This window comes from Corvus hawaiiensis, chromosome 7 (assembly GCF_020740725.1).
Source record: "Corvus hawaiiensis isolate bCorHaw1 chromosome 7, bCorHaw1.pri.cur, whole genome shotgun sequence".
Taxonomy (NCBI): Eukaryota; Metazoa; Chordata; class Aves; order Passeriformes; family Corvidae; genus Corvus; species Corvus hawaiiensis.
Window position 1 is genome coordinate 35,899,542 of NC_063219.1, and position 18,316 is coordinate 35,917,857.

The 18,316-nt window shown below is 38.1% G+C and overlaps 1 protein-coding gene across 1 annotated transcript in view; it reads right to left on the bottom strand.

The window, feature by feature from the left end:
- LRP1B (LDL receptor related protein 1B) overlaps positions 1 to 18,316 on the bottom strand; it is a 640,387-nt gene that overhangs the window by 267,503 nt on the left and 354,568 nt on the right. Inside the window, exon 6 of the mRNA XM_048309308.1 lies at positions 3,623 to 3,785. Within this exon, the coding sequence (XP_048165265.1) occupies positions 3,623 to 3,785 (163 nt within the window). The remainder of the gene's footprint in view (positions 1 to 3,622; positions 3,786 to 18,316) is intronic.

Sequence of the window (18,316 nt, forward strand, 5' to 3'; positions counted from 1 at the left end):
AAAATGAGTGTGAGGAGAAATAAAGACACCCTGGTATTTATATTACTCCATGTATCTCAGATGTCTGAGCAGTATGATCAGGACTGAAGAGCTCCTGTTGGGAGGGAACTGCAGCACATCCCCCTGTCCAGGCATTTTCCTTTGTGAAATGGTGCTGTGCATTCTCCATGGCCATTGTGGTGTGGTGGAAGGAAACAATTTACCTTGAACACTGGAGGCAATTAAGTAGACATATTTACAGAATAAACATGTAGATGTGCACAGTTAGCATTCCACAATATTAATTCCTAACATTCCTGAAAGCATTCAAATATCACAGAGCTTGAACAACACACATTTTATGCTTCCTATTAAATACAAAGAGATGTAGAGCCATTAAAAAAAAAAATGCTCTATGTATAGACATTTAGCTGGTTGTGGCAGAGCTGGGAGAGAACCTAAATCTGATCTATCCTCTTGTGAGTTTTAAATGTGTTACCTTCCCTATCACCAGTGTCCGGTGATCAAAGTCTCATGAATATGCCAATGGAATACTGGCTGGAATACTTTAAAAAACCATTCCCCACGAGCACAGAAGACTTGTACTGAGGATCTTAGCTAAACCCGTTCTAACACAGCTGATATTTGTTTCATGTTGACAGTCAGCAGCACCATCATCAATTTTACACCAATTTCATGGACCAGCAAAAGCAATCACTTCTGTTCCTTGACCACTGAAGAAAAGAAGTCCTGCATTAAAAATATCATAACTACAAATGGCAGACATATGGAGCCAAACATCTTCGTTCAAAGGCATTTGATGGATAATATATTCTTGTAAAACAATTTATTCTGCCTCTCTGTTGCCAATTGCCACTTTATTTCCTACTATCCTTGAACAAGGTTTTCCCTCAGTCCATGTTTCTCTGCCAAGTCTGGGCTCTGAAGTGCTCCCAGTGATCAGTGGAGACACATCCTTTGCCTCTGGAAATGCTCGCCTTAACACAGGTCTGATACTTACACTGTGCTACTCTTAGTTGATAATTAGTTAATTAGAAGATTAGTTGATGTAACAGATGAGTATCAGCACTGCAAAACTCCTGAGTAGCAAAATTCCAGTTCATTGGGGGAGGGAGGTATTTTTCTGGTGGGTGTGCGTTAGACCTAGTCTGGAATAACCCAAACATCGAACACAGTTCAGATCCTGCCAAAGTAACATGCTTAAATTAGAAACAAAACAAATTTGGTTCTTCAAGAGCTGTATGAATAGCAGAATCTTTGTTCTCTCAATTTCAAATTCAGTTTTATGAGAATAAACTTTTATGAAAAGTTCTTTCACTCCCTGTGAGATACTAAAGAAGCTTAGTAGTTCAAGTTCCATTGTAAGCTCATAGGAGAATATATCAAACCATCACCACTAAACATCTAACAGAACTTGCAGGCACAGAGATGTAAAATTAACCACACTCAGAAAAGATATTCTTGAGTGCAGTGAGGGGAACCATTTGGAATGAGCAAATTTTCCACTGTGCCTTGGTTGTTTTATGGATAAAAGCAGAATTTCTGGTTCACGATACAACTAAACTCATCACACACAGACATGAACATTCAAGAATAGCAGGGCTTGACCCTGTGCTACTACAGGAAGTTTATCACAGACATAAAGGCTTGGGATCACACTCTGAATTTCTTAGCATAGGAAATGGTCTCCTCTGTGCAAGCAGCAACTCATTCAGAGCTCAACTTGCAATATGGTTTTAGTGTGGACGCTTTTGTGACTTTTTAAATAAAATAAACCCACCAAGTTACTCAGACAGCAATACCACACTAATTCTTTGACACCAAAATAAGTCTTAACTACTATCAGCATGAAAGAATTAAAAGAAAAGAAGGACAGAAAAAAAAACAAAACACCACAAACCGAAAACAAAAACCAAAAGAAAGGATCAGAAGATTTTTAAATAGCCAGAATGCTTTTTGATTATCTGTTTGCATTCTGTACCAAAACCCAGTCAAAAACTAACAGAATTAATATATAAGTTGGGGTTTAGCAGTTAAAATGTATGTTAGATATCCAATTAACAGAACAATATATGTCAGATAATTAATAAAAATGCCAATAAAACCAGTAATGAAATAACTGCTGAACTGTAGTTATTCTAAGAAACATGTATTCTGAGAAAATTCTCCACCCAGTGTTTTCACCACAAAATAAATGGAGATTGCTTAATAAGAATCACACTGTAAAATATCATGATTGCTTGTGGCCTTTCCCACAGGCCAGCACTTCCATCTCCCTAAAACAGCCACTCTTGGCCTTGCACATGGCACTGAGCAGGTGGCTCTCTGAGCAAGAATAGTTCGTAGCCAGCAGATAACAATGGAAGGAAAACAGTCTCTCATTTTTCTGTCCCTCCTCACAGCACCAAAGGCCTGGGTACAATTCCTACATCCCTGACAGATAAGATTAGCTAATAACAAGCTTTGGATTCATCCAGTAAGTCCAGCAAAGAATACACAAGTAAATGTACAGAAAAAAGGCTGCTGTCAGCAAATTTGAAAGCTTCAAGTTCTTTCAGATCAGAACTTGCAGAAAATCAATTTCTACATGAATTTTTATTTTTCTTTTAGAACAACTCTGCAGTCAGATCGAGTCAAGCTTACCATCTGCTGCAGGGAGAAATACAGCCATACTCAAGATTACATTATCAAACTTCTTTGTAAACTTTACATGCAAGCTGTTCCTGTCAGAATTGAAGTCATTGTGATAATGCATCTTAATATTCGGTCAGGCTTTAAATAAAGACTGACAAAAGTCTACATATGGATGACAAGCTGTTCTACAGTAAATATTTTTGTATTTATTGAGAAGGGGCTTATGGCAGTTTAGGACATATTCCATCAGGCATTTTGGTCTGAACTACTTACTGATTAATGAAACCAAGATAAAAACAAAATTTTGGTGAGGAGTTTTGAACAGGGATTTTAAGTTAACTTGATCCTTTTCCTACTCCTATTTAGTTATGCTTTTACATCATTATTGCTTGAAAGCTTTTCCCAGCTGGTGGATGTTGTAGAATGGAAGACATTTAGTACCCTGTATTTTAAGCAAGGCTTAATTTCCAACTGGCACTGAATGTAGCTATCTATGGAACAGAAAAAGCAAATACAATGTAATTTTACCATTATAGCTGATCCCCTAAAGCACAGTAAAACTTCTTCCACTTTTTTGTGTAAATAAACTTGTTAAACTCATTTCCAATATTCCCGTAAATGAGGGGATACAGCATAAAAATCCTTCAAAAATTCCTTTTCCACATACCCTAGTTAGAAACACAGCTTACAGAAAAGCAAATGCAAAAGCAAATGTTGTGACAAGTAGGGATTAAATTGCTTTTTCAGTTTTGACTCCATTTTGAGAAATTACAAGGCACATGCTGCAATTAATATTGCAATTAACCTAGTTAACTATGTGCTCCAAGTTCATTACACATTATTGCTTTATTATAGCAACTATACAAGTAACTCAATACAGCAAAGTAAAAATAGTTTTTAAAACACCTGCATGAAACATTTATTATGTGCAGTCACAGACAAGCATGCCTCATGTAAAATAAATCCTAATGCAAAGAAATGACCTTACCCTGATGTTGGATCAACAGCTATGGCCTTGGGGTTGTTAAGGTCCAGCTCGATGAGGGTCACACACACTGACCCGTTCTGGCTGCAAACAAAGATCCTGTCGCTGACGTGATCCACAAAGTAAAAATTCCCTGTGATCCAGTCGATTGCTATTTGCTGCACATCTGCCAAAAAAAAAAAAAAAAAAAAAAAAAAAAGAAAAGAAAAGAAAGAAAGAGAAGCTCAGGAGTGCAGTTTCAATCCAAGAAAGCGGCTGCTGGCTGCTCTGCCAGCAGATGCTCCACTCACTTAAGGAGCTCCAGCTGCTTCATATCTATTATATGGCTTCTAATAAGGAATCCACTACACAAATAGTGGTGGGGGAGAATTTTTCCTTTTTAAGTACAGACATCTGACTGCAACCTCAGTGGTGTGAAAGACACACATTTGTTTGGAGCTCTCTTCAATATTTTTAAGTCTGTCATTGTGGGTTTTTTTGTGGTCTCCTCAGAAGTAACACCACTGAATGATGGTGCACCTGTGAAACGGCTGAAGCTGATGGTACCAGACTGCTGGCAGAAGGCACTTGGAAGACACTCAAATTCTGAATTTAGTGTTCTAGGATGTCTGCTACACCGTGGGGATGGAACATTGGTAAAGGTTAAAAGAGTTTTTTGGCTATATTTGAGGGGGGCTAAAAGCAGACTAGAAATACTTCAAGCAAATAAAAACAACAACAAAAAAAGCATGTCTAAACACACCAGATCTATGCATTCCTTTTCATAGAAAACACTTTTTTCTTGTAGTTCTGGGGTATCTGGATGCAGCCAGGTTTCTGCTAATTGCCACAAGAAGTAGCATTGAAGTAACTGCCTGCGTGATAATATAGAGACATTTGTTAACAACGAAGCTTTCCTTCTCACGACACTGTGGCAGCTTCACAGCCCCCTAACACAACTTCTCACCCAGTTCCTGAAACCACTTTCTGTAAAGGCCTTATAAATCCTGCATTCTTCTTATAAGTCACCTGACCTACCCATAAACAGTCTTATTGTTAACAGTAAGCAAAAGTATAGAGAAGTGCAAAGAACATAATTTTATCAATTTCATTTAACTAAGATTTCTTTTCTTCCTCTTGTTGACAGTACTGTATTGATAACACTCTGTAAGACTTAGTTATTCTTAGATTAAGAGTAACTCAATTAATAGAAAAATACACCCTGTTAAATGTTTTCAATGTTCACTTTTAACAATTTTTTATTTTAAGAAAAGTAATATATGTTTATTATATTACAGTGGTTTCAAAACAGTGCTAGCATAAGCGGAGATTCTATCATGGTGAGAGAAGGCAGATGTGATACAGTATAATTTCTTGTAGTAGTTTTCTTTTTCCTTTTAACTTTCAGTTGTCTGTATGTTTATCATCCTTCAGATGTGGGATTTTTAGGTTTGCTTTCCACAATCCAATACAAAACTGCTGCCGCCATCACATCCACGCTGTACTGGAGAGCAAGAAGTAAACCTGATTGAGCAAAAATTGTCTTCATTTAGTTTTTGATGATAACTCAGGGCTTATGAGCCTTGTACTTGCTTAAAACAGACATGGAGGCTCATTTGTCGTCCTTGAAAGTGCAGGTAGCTTAAGATTTACTCAATGAAATAGCAGCAACACCAACTGTATCCCACCTCAGCCACCCCATTACACAGTTCACTGCTGTCTTCTGTCTCTCCCATTCATGCCCTTCCACTACTCATTTCCCTTTTAATTCAAAGTGAATATTGGGCCTGATAGGTCCTATTACAACGATCTGCTGAGCCAGAATAAAGGAATGCTCCATTTAGCCCAATATCCCAACTCCAGCGGAGGCCAATGTCAGATGCACTGTGAGATATGTGAGCACTGATGTATTTTAGCCAATAGGAAGAAAACACTTTTTTTTTCCCCTCCCCTTTTCCAAGCAAAATATAGGACAGGCTTTTAAAAATACCAGAAGAAAACTCTGTGCCTCTGAAAATCCGTAATAGTTAAAGCATATTTGATGTGTCTGCTTGCCATATTCTGAAGCTGGATTCATGGAATGAAAAATTTATGGTTTACTGATTCAGGGAGACTTTTGAAAAATGCAGATAAGCTTCTATGTAACAGAAGCATTTCTGGAAATATTGTTTATACAGGACAAAAGGTACAAAAGGAATCCAATTTCAAACATTTGTAGAAATAAAACTAGTAATTAAATTCCTGCAATGGGAGCTCTAGATGATTGCTGTACACTGGGAAGTGGATGAAAAAGAACAAGGTTAAGTAGCAGCGTGTTGGAGGAGGGTATGTTTTTCTTTTTATTGTGTGAAAAATGTACCTGTTTTTAGATAAATGTGATATATACGTGAAAGGCACATCACACACAGGTTATTGGATTTGTTAACATAACAGTACTTACAGTTATAAAACATTTCCTCTGTTCTTTCCGTAGGTATTTGGTAACATATCACAAGAAATTGCACCAAACAGGATTTTTTATGGAAACCAAGAATAATTAATTCAAGGTCATATTAGGGATAGCCATTTGCATTAGGTAGTTTAAAAGTGAGCTCAGCATTCCAGGAGAAGGGATACATCCAGAAGCAATACCACACCATAACCTTTGTGTCAAACAGCACTGGTAACCCCTATTGACCCAATTTCCCTTCCCCAGCAGGATGCTTTTGGGAAGGGCATGGAAATCCCAGCAGCTCAGGCTATTGGAGAGGTTTAGGCTCATTCTAACTGCATTCCTTGTAAAGCTGTTCCTTCCATGTTTCAAGACTTTTATCATAGAGTTTCCAGAAAAAAGCAACACATTAATTCACAGTAATTTTCTTCTTCAGAAGAACAGACTTCCTCGGAGAGGTGTCCTGCTATGCAAAGAACACTTCCCTCAAACCAGCCCTGTCATTAGCAATTAACCTGGACACTGAGCACACAGTGGCATTTGTGTGTTGTAGATCCCACTGATCTGCTTCGGGTTTTGTCTCTGTTCCATGCCCTCTGCATTGGTCACATCCACCTTCTCACAAGAGAAACTGATAAAAATTGTCCAAGTCCATTCCCCCACCAAATCAAATTCCACAGGGGAAATCCCCCTCAGTTAGCAGATAATGGGTGCTGTGAATCCCAGTTTAATCTGCAGGAAGCTGCTGTGAATGGCTCTCCAGTTATCACACAAGTTGCATGCACTGTAAGCCACAAAGGTAAGGCTGTGGTTCGACTGGGGACTTCTAAAAATATATATATAACTTCTTGTACTCAAGACCTTACTGAATTCATTTCATGCCTATTTCTGGATTCATATATAAACCCCACTATGTCCAGATGTCTGGTCCATTCACATCTTTAAAGTAATGAATCTTTTCTTCTTTCATTCACACCATTTCAGAAGTCTCTAAAAAGAAATGTTTCCCCTTGAAAACACACATTTATTCTGAGCAATCTTCTATATAGTTATGAGGGCTTTTCCTATATTAATAACAGTTTCCTTGGAGAATTTCTGCCAAATGGGATCATCTTTCCTTTATTACTTTATAAAAACTAGTATTTCCTCTTAAGGACTTCATAAAGAATAGTTAAGACAGCATATAGGTTAAATTCTGCTCTACTTAATGATGTTATGTAGACCGTGGGCACAGCAAAACTGTGTCTGGAAGTGAACTTTTCCTATTTCTTTTAAACACACAGACATTATTAGACCTTTAGAGAAAATAATAATTTCATATGAGGGTGGCTAAATCTTCAAAGGGTCTTGGAAATGTATGTCTTATGGCCAAACCACAGTTTATGGAAATCACAGAAAAATAGAATGGCTGTCTTCTTTCACTTTGATTTCCCAACATATCTCTTGTACTGTATGAATTACTACATTTACTTCTTTTTCAAATCAAGACTTGGACAAGACTTCAGATCTTCAGCAGAAGAGAGGGAAAATCAGTGACATATTCTTGTACTTCTGTTACTGCTGTAATCAAGGATTCTGCCCATGTACCGTCTATTAAAATCAGTATTACATTAACAGATTTCATTGTTCCCAGATGTAGAAACAAAAATTAGCAAGCTTTTTCCTGTTAAACACTTTAGTATAAACATTGCTTATTTTTAATGTAAGAACTGAGTGGTTTTGACAAACTTCTGGTTGAACTGGGGCATGATTTTGGATGAAATATAATTAAAATTAAAAATATTTATTGACCTCCCCATATGCTTCTTGTCAATAATGAAAGAGACAGACACTCTCTATTTTAAGAGAAAGAACTTAGCCTCTACTGCCTTGTATAGTAAATTTCTCCTTATTCTGGACATCAATGCAATGAGGACCTCATCATATATGCACATATAAATCAGTATTGATCCCATGTTTAGATTTTCCCCACATTAATATATAGTTGAAAATATATATTTGAAAGTGCTTAGAACAATCTCTTTTTTTTGACACAAAAATACTGGGTTGTTTGTTGGTTTTGGTTTATTTTTTTTTTTTCCTCTTGCAAAAATTGATCTTAAAGGAAGAATTATTTTGATTATTTTAAATTACTTCTTTTTCTTCTGTAACACATATGTCTCCCTTCTGAATGCAATGTCGTAACTGGCATAGCCAGACTTTATTTAATTTATGATTGAGTTAGAAAGAAAAAAGAGATAAAATCATGTATTTATCAAGGAACAAACAAATTTTATTGCAAAGAAATGCAGAAAGACACTTGGGGATGGACTTTTTGCCTCCATTGAGTAAAAAGCCAAGTTTTGAACAAGACAAGGAGCACCAAGGTTTTTTTATTCTACAACAGCCAGTGATGGTGAGAGCAGTAAGTAGTGTTAAAACACGTAAATGACAAGCTGTGAAACCCTGCATCAGCACTGCCTTTGCTGTACCTCTCTTCTGACATTAATGATCATAATTAGCAGCCCAGACAGCCTTATACTGAAACTGTGACTTGGGAAAGGGAAGCTGGAATGGATTTTTTCTGTGCCCCTTCTACTACCAAGAATTTGCCATAATTCTGTCTGCAATGCCACTTAAAAAATAGGATTTTTATTAAAGATGTCACCATTCAATAAGTCAGACACGCTGGGGTCTCAGCTTTTAACAGCCATGTCCAGAGTGATTATTACATAAGTTGAAAAATGAAAAATCAAGTGAAAAATATCCATCCATCTTTTTCAAATGACTCATCCTCAAATATCTGATTCCTCTGAGTTAAATCAGCCTTTGCAGATACTCTTTGTTAGAAGCACAATGCAGAACCTAAAATATACTAAATTTAAATAAGCACTTTAAAGCATCCAGACTCCAAGTTCCTAAAAGGAAGAGAAAGCTTTTCCTTTTCTTTGTGGAGTAAAATCATTTAAATTTCAATCATTTTGGTTACTGACAAAAATATTGTTGGCTTTCTTTCAACCCTAGAGCATAATACACTGCATTAAAACCTATAAATGTGAATACTGCAATAGCAGTTTCCCCAAGCTAAAGAATTTTCAAAAATATAAGAATAATCTAAATATTATGAATACTTAATTAAAGCATCCTGATAGCTCAGAAAGACACAAAATCCCTCAGAGATGTGGTCGATTCAGGCACTCTGAGATTCAGGCATTCAGCTTCCAACCAGGTACAGAAGAGAACAAATCTGGGCATTTGGTGAGGAAGTGGAACAGGCTGGGGCTGCCCCATCCCTGGAAGTGTCCAAGGCCAGGCTGGATGGGCTTGGAGCAACCTGGGATAGTGGAAGGTGTCCCTGCCCATGGCAGGGGAATGAGATGATCTTAGATCATCTTCCACCCAATCCATTCTGTGATTCCATGATTCTACATTGGCTGAGGCTGAGTATTGTGCAGGTACTGAGAGAGAAATGTGAAAGTGTGGGTTTAACAATAAACCTCCTCCTCCTCCTGTTGGAAATCCAATAAAACAATATTAATAATACAAAAACAAGAATCACATCTTCCTCTTCTAACATATTCCTTTACAGAACACTCAGAGGAAATGTGAGGATGCCCCAAGAATGTTTGTGTCCTTTCCAGGAATTTTACAGCAGGGCAGCAGAATCTGGTCCTAAATTCTTAAGGATATTTCTTCTTTTACTTTTGTTATAGGATGATTCTATCAGGAAATGCATCAAGTTTCTGGAATGAGTAAGATGAATGAAATTCCTGTTATTGTGTATACAGTGCTGGCCGTGATGCCAATGGGTTAAAAGAGCAAGGAAAAAGTGAGAAACAATTAAATAAGGGCCTTGTGAGTGGCCCTATCTTTTAATCCTGACTGTTGAGATTTTTGTAGAGTGAATTTTCTGACATCAATCTCATGTCAGAAATAAGTAAGAATAGCTGAAAACCATAACATTCCTAATTTCTGCATTACTGAGTTTCACACACAGTGCCCAGTGACTGCAAACCTGTAATGGGGTCCCAGTGGCCCGTGTTCATGCTGAACAATAAAGACAGATTTATGGAGGTACATAGCCATAACAGTCTGGTTTTTTTTTTTTTCCTTTTTAGCTGCACATTCAAATGCTTCTTATAAATCTAGCGAGGCTGTAAATCAAACCCAGTTATTTACTTCAGAGCAGTTAAGTCACCCACTGTTAAAGCATAATTCAGCTGCAACAGGCGTCCCATCAAGCACGTGGCCTCGGAGAGCGGCTGTGGGGACACGGAGTGGCTGCACCAGGCTGGGACATTCCTTTCCTTCAACCACCTTCCAGCAAAGCCAGAAATCCACCACCTACCACCTCCCTAGGACTGCCCCCTGAAAGCAGTTATGAACGCCACAAATCATCATCACACAACAATAAAGCCACTTAAACGTTTTTCCACAGACATGCTAAGCAGTAGATTATTACACTGTAAAGAGATGCCAATAAATATATGGAGCTACTTTCACAATGCAAAATATTTAAGGGAAATGACTTCCAGAGAGAGTTTTAACAGTTTAATACCAGAGGTAAGCAATAGCGCCTTAAGAAACGCTTTTGGGGAGATAATTTAGAAGTGAATTATCTCTGACAACTCTTAAAGAATGGGTAGGGCAACAAAAGAAAACTCACACTGCACATTTTTCATAGAAGGCCACATTTGTCAGAGAACACTCATTCACAGCACCCAGATATTCTGTAGGTTCTTGCAATTACAATGCAGGTCATAATTTTGTAGGATAATTTCATTTGGAGCCCACTCTATCTGCTGTTAGCAATATATGGTCTACACAATATGAAATGAGGCCATGCCCTGACCCACTGCTATAAATCAATCCCAAAGGACATCACTACACTGCATTTTAATCAGAAGGTAATACTGACCGTAGAGTATTTAATTTTTTTATACAGACATATCCATATTGGGCACGAAAGTCTTTGTCACCATCTCAAACATGTTAGGGGAAAAGGAGGAAACATTACACTTTCAAAAAAAAAAAAAAAAAAAAAAGAAAAAAACCAAAAAAAACCCCAACTTTGCTAAAATAAATAGAACTTGCTTTTAATATAATTAAAATCTGCATACAGAGTCCATTTTAAATCCAGCTTGAGAATTACAACTTAGACAATACTAGAAAATCTAAAAATATTCTCAATAATAAAAAATATGACCTGCACAGTTAGCAAACATACACCTCACTTCTTCACGTAATATTTCGGAAACAAAACCCTATAATGTACTTTACTAGATGAAAGAGCCTCTTTTTTAGGGTTGCTAAGGAAAGAAAAAGAACTTGCTTCTTATATGAAGGACATTGAGCTTTTTTCTTCATCTCCTCTCTTCCCTCTAACAGAGGGATCACCACACCATGCCAGCAGCAGGCTGGCACTTCTGCAAGATTCTGAAACCACTGCACAGCACCTACAAAAGTAGTTTGAGCAAAACAAAGAAATAAAACCCTTTCTGTCCACTAATGCTGCCAACAGACAGTAACAGTGCATGCCATGTAAACACTGCCTCATCCTCCCTTTCTCCCTCTCTGTCCATCGCTTTTTTTCAGCCATTTACTACATATTTTCAGTATCAAAATAATAACCTTTGAGAAGACTGTTATTCATTATATGTGACCTGACCAACAAAGAAGACAACTGCCCAGACTTAAAATATCTACATTGTTACTGCACTTAAAAAATAAATAAAAATTCCTTCCTAACACATTTCCAGTAATGCAAGAAATAAAAATAAAACGTGGCTTTAGATTTATACATAAATTATTTTTCTATCCATTTTCAACCAGACATCAGGACACTGTGTTTTTGTTTATTTATTTCTCTCATCACCACAATAGCGCTGCTATTGGTCTACCTGAGCATTATCTTTAACCAGAATGGCACCATAGATCCCATTAAAAGTCTCATAAATCACTCAAATAGCTGCTGCTTCCAGAAATATGTCACAAACTCAGTGTGCTTATATTTGCAGAACCTGACCTTTGCTTTCAGGCAGCTTCCAGCCCTTCCCAAAACTGGCCACTCCAGGAAGATTCAAGGCCATAATCCCACCTCTTCACAACCAGAGAAGTCCCAGGTACCTTGTGCCAACCACTCCTACGTTTGTATCCCCCATCATTTCAGAGTTTCAGGTTTTAAACCTCACAGCGTCTGTGACTCGCTGCTTAGAGGGGAAATGTCATCCTGTACATCTAGGAAGAACACTGGTCTCCTGACTACCAGCAGATTGCCTTTCTTCCCAAATCACCTCTCCTTTCATGTAAATGGTAAAACGAAATTGTCCCTTGCAATGAAGTGCAGAGGAGAGACACAAACACGCACTGCACCCTCCTCCAGGTCCCCTTGTCTTCCTCCAAGGAATAATTTCTGCCTAGAAAATTTTTGCCTACCCTGATGTGAGATCAGTTCTGTGCTGAGTGATCCCAAAGGCAGCACAGGACATGGTGTGACCCTGAGTGGAGCAGGGGCACAGCTCCAAGTGCTCCCCAGACCCAGGTCCCTCCAGCCAGCAGCAGCTCTGCTCTGCAGAACGTGGATCACAGAGCATTCACAGACTGTCATGAAACACATCTTCTCATTACTTCATCTTACTTGAGTTGCCTTTTCCCAGTGGGCTTGTTTCTGGAGGTAATGCAGTGGTTATAACTGTTTAAAACAAATCTAAATTGTGCAACCAGTTGTACAGACTCAATGACTAAACAATATATTCTCCAAAGAGTCTTAAGAGGAAAATACGTATTTTCAGTATAGGCACAACTAGAAGAGAAAAGGCACTAAAAGAAAAGGCACTAATCTTTTAAAACACATTATACTTACCTCCATATATATCAATATAAAAAACCTCCCCCATATTAAAAAATGGCATCATATATTTAAGTAAAATAGCAAGAAATGACATTCAAGTCAAGTTCAAAAGTGCCCACAAGAGCAAGGGTGCCCTGAACTGCCAGCTGTGGCACAGATCCCCACACCCTCCTTGGCCAGCTCATTATTTTTGCTAACACAGTGTGACAGAAATGTTACAGAATTACACATGCACAGAGCACCCAAACTTCGTCCCCAGCTCAGAAGTGTCACAGTGAATTCCTGGCCCAGCACATCGAGTGGCAGCTGCTGGGTGACATGCTGAGAAACCTCAGGGCATCGATTTTATGGAAGCAAACTGACCCTTTGCATATCCTGTCCTTCTCATTTAACTGCTTACAATGGTCCCAACACTTTTTTTCCAAAACAAAGAAAATCTTAAGTCTGATTTTAGCAAAAGTGATTTCCTCTGGTTAAAACATTTGTTGTATGCAATTTGTCAGTTTTAGAAAAGTGCTTCACTCACCTATTAAAAATGTTCAAGCAAACACAAGATTTTATTTTATTCAACTCAACTGACAAATAGTGAAAAGGACAAAATTTGTTCTTACATTTTATTTATTTCATGATGCTGACACTATCCATAAGACTTTCAGCATTTCAAGTTCTACTCAAAAGCTGAAGTCACAAGAAAGTTGTAAATCAAATGTGCTTCATTTTAAGCAGAAATCCACAATTTTGTGTATTGAGAACAAAGCCAATATTTCCATGGACCAGAGATAATACCTGTTGAGCCAGTCATTGCTACTGCCAGTCAAAGGAGTTAAAAAGTGAAGAAAGCAATCCTATACTAAATCCCCAAATCAGATAGTGGTTTTAATTTGTCATCTCCATTCCAATCTAAATAATGCTCACAACTTTGCAAAACATGCAATTCATCTTTTTGTAAGGGCTCTTGATAAAGTGATAAGGAAAGAACAAGTCCATTATTTATTCTGACACACACAAACCTTTTGGCGTGTCTCTGTCATAGACTCCAGTCCAGCACAGAACTACCCAGGCTACTGTGAGTACAGAAAGCAGATTAGGCAAGATCTTAAGGTGCTATAGCAGCTGGCTTTAATTTTATTACCCATGTAGCTTCTGATTTCAGATTTACTTCCATTAATGCAATTACTCATTATTATTCATTTCTGAAAAGCATGCTCTCTATTTACCCTTTTCCCTGCAGTAGAACAAAGAATCAGATCAAAACCTGAGTTTCAAAACACAGCAATTACCAGAAGGCCACAAGTTTGATCAGGAGTCACAATATTTGTGATTTTAGTCTATGACTCTTTTCATTGCATAAGACATGGAAACAGATCTTTTTTTTTTTCCTTTTCCTGCGGCTTCCCCAAGATATACAGCAGGTGGAATGTGTGGTTCAGTTGTGCCATTCCCTGTGGGTCACTTCTCTGCAGATTCAGATCTCTGGGTAGCACAGACAGCACAGAGAATTCCTGACACTGCTCAGGCTCATTGCTAACAAAATACTGTTCCCTCATGGCTTTAGCTACTGATAAATCTCTGCCTGGGATGGACTTTGGTCTGTAATTGCTTGGTGCTTTGTTTTTTATATCTAAACATGGTTCCAGTTATGATGTTGGATGTAAACAAACCGTATTTTGGAGTTTATAGTTTTTATGTCCCCCTTGCTCCTATAAAGGCAAAAGCACTTTCAAAGAAGACACAGACTTTTTAAAGTTTTCTGCAGTGTTGATCTGTGCCTCAGGAAAAATCTTTAGGAGGTAGAAGAACTCATCTAATGACAAAATCCAAAGTGCATTATGAAAAAAAAAAGGAAAACCAAAAAAAAAAAACCAACAAAACAAAACAACAACAAACAAACAAAAAAAACCCCAAACAAAACCAAACCAAACCAAAAACAAAAACCAAAAAAAGAATCCTTGACTTCTTCAGTTGACTTTAGTGAAGTGTTTCAGGTTTTGAATGAAGTCTGAATTAAATATTTGCATTAATAAAAAAATATCTGGAAGTGTGGCAAATTTGCTGTCAACTAGTCTAAATGAAGCAAACTTGTTTAGCATTGTATGTGAGAGACATTTACAAAGATATTTTACCACTCAAGAAGACAACCACTGGCTAAACTGTAAGAGATGTGAAATTTATAAGCACAATAATAAAGTACCAGTAGAAAGCAAAAGAAGTTATGCATATGTAATTAGCATATTGAAATATACTGAAATATTAACCAGATATTTTATTACCAGTACAGAAAGTTTCTAAGAGTGCACCTGAAGCCTCAAGTTCATAAACAACTTGACTGAAATGAGCAGGTTACAACTGTTTGTCTCCTCTGTATCTCCTCTATCTTTTCCTTGGAAGACAGGCAGAAGACAAGCCCCTGTGAATACTGAGGAAATGTGGAATAGTTCCAAGAATAGTTCCAGTGGCTACCAAGTAAAAACCAAAATGAAACCAACATGGTGCATATGGATGTCAAAGTTTTATGGAAAAATGTGAGTCTAATCCCATAAAACATGTAATACTTAATTCCTCATCTCAGGAAAAAAAAAATTGCTTGTGAGTTTTGGGGTTATTTTAACCAATGTTTCACTATTGTTGTATCTGAGGATATAAATTCTTTTATAAAATATTCACTACAAAACTGTGTGATTTACATCAGCAGAAACCTAGTTATCTACACATTACATCTTTATAACCCCCACAATTTCTTTATTCCATCTTCAAAACCTTGTTCACAAAATCAAAATGTTACTGTTTTACAAGCAGCGTAATAATTCAATTTGACAGAGACGAAGAGCCCCTCAGCATTCTGACTGATAAATTTATGTGGTAACTGATACTATGACAAAAAAGTCCTTTTTTCTTTCGAAAACCCTTCTGCTGCTGTGGGAGTTTGCTTGCTTGCTCTTGGAATTCCTCCCTGGGGCAAGAGCTTTTCTACCCAGGATGGGTTGGGATGGAAGGAAGACATAAAAAGATCCAGTCATGTCCCTCTTTAGGACTACAATGAAGCCAATTAAGAAGGAAGTCTAGAAATGGTGAGCTAGGAAGCTGATAAAACAGGGAAAAGGGAATATGACAATTCAACACTGATAGCTTTTGTCTCTCTCTTTGCAGAGACAGCATTCAGGAGACTGTTCCAGGCAAAGCCTAGGAGTTTAGAGGAGGGAAAAAAAGAACAATCCAAACCAAAAGCAATCAAAATTTTCCACTGAGAAATGCCATTGAGATAAGAATTTTTATTTCCTGTACTCAGTCTGAGATTTAACTGTCCAGGGCACAACTACTGAAAAGTAAATTAAAAAAAAACAGACAGCACGCCACCTTTGCTAAGAGCAGAAGACAACGACAGGGTTTTGACCAATATCAATGCAAGATCAATTGTGGAAGCTGGATGAGTAACAAAGCTTGAAAAATAATAGCATCACATCTTTGAATGGCTAAAAAAATCCATTTGTGGCAATTAACAAGCAGTTAATAAGTTGCTCTGGTGTCAAAAAGGATTAAGTGCAGAAAACCTAACTTGGGAGGGAAATGCCACCAATTCAGGCTCTCTGCCATGGAAGCTTGTGCCTCAGAGTGACACAACACAATGTTATGGTGACAATACTCAAACCAGCAGCACAAATCTCAAGCAAATGGTATCACCTGTATCCAAAAGATGCACCAAAAGCAGACAGATCCTTCACAGCTAATATTTAGAACCCCTTCACAGCTAATATTTAGAGCCAAGGCCCTCTTAGGATTTCAGCTATACAGATTATATCTTAACTTTTGTGCAAACACCATCAACAATTGAGATACAGACCTGATTATATGAGTATTATTAATTAAAAAAAGATAAGGAATTTGCATAAGAACACAGCACAATCAAAGGATAAGACCCAACTGATCATGCCTGTTGGAGCAGAAAGGTTGAATGAAGAGATATGAACTACCCTTATCCTTCCAGTAACCCTGATAACCATCAAAAGGGCTGTGCAGCACCAATAATCAACAAAGACTAGCCTGGAGCTGAAGAGAGGAGCACACTGTACAGGCCTAAGTCTCCAAAGGAGTCTTGTCATTACAGGGCACAGAAAAACTCTCTGAAAAAGGACAATTATCAGAGAGCATCGTTTCCTGCACTAAATAAAAGTCCATACTGCACTAGGAAAGCACCTTAATGAGGCTGTATCAAATACTGGATCAAGAGTTCTGTAAATTCAGGGACACCAGAATGAGGAATGAATGTATGGAGAGTTGCAAAGAAAATATCATGGAGTATGAACATCGAACTAAAATTGGGACTTGGGCCTAAAATAGCTAAAAGCACATGGAAATCAAAACAAAACATAAACAGGGCAACATGAAAATCTCAACAGACACTGAGGAAGACATGAGGAAGACTCAGGAAAGATGCAGTGTGACATACAGGACAGTGATGGACCATGGGTGACCCACATGGATCAAACCTGGCTCCCTGTGGAGCATCACCGAGTTCCACAGCAACAGGTTGTGCTGGAACCTGTGTGAGATAACATTCACAAGCCACCTGGAAGATGGCAAGAATAACAAGGTGATGAGGCCAAATAAAAACAAGATTTCCAGAACAGCAAAGAGGATGGTCTGTTTTGAAGAACTGCAGGACCTTAGGAGACTGAGTGACTGGAGAGAAAGGAGATGGAAAATTCAAGCTAAACAAATATTTAGTTAATGAGAAAATTGTCCTAGTTTTGTGTATTTACTGATGGTTCTGTCTAGAGCACTTAAGAATGAGATATTGACACTATTAAAAAAACATAAAACCAAAAGCCAAAAAACCAAGAAAGCCCACCTTTGGACAAAGTAAGAAAGTTCATTATCCCATAACCAACATTTGTCCAGTCCTTCCAGAATGCAAGGACAGCAGTGCAAGATCAGCCAGGACTTGAGAAGTGCTCAGTGGATGCCACACACATGAAAAGTATCCTGTGATACTCCCTTAGGACACTCTTCCCACCTCCCGTTCTGGCCCCTATGACTGTGTGAGCTGCTCTGAGCACTACTGAAGTCCCATGTGAGGTATGAATGACCTTTGACATGAAACCTCCTCATTTCTGTGCACCTTCAAGGCACATGGGCTGTCTATCACAGAAGAAAAAAGCAAACCCACATTCTACAACTGAGTGACAGCTCTTAGTGCCTGTCTGGAGGCAAGTTTGGGGCAGACTGTATGTAGGAATAAACACTTTCCCCCAGATCTTCACAGCTTTGCTCCTCCAGAGTAAGCCAAACTCTGCTCTGATTTTCCATGAATATTCACAGCAATTCACAGGAATTGCTGACAGGAGCACCATCTCCAGTGCTTGGTGTTTCCTTCTGTGACTGAAGGGGAATTACTGCAGCTACTCTGAACCCAGCACTTGTGGTTGTGGATAATCACTCCTAAGAAGTGGTTTAGGTCAGG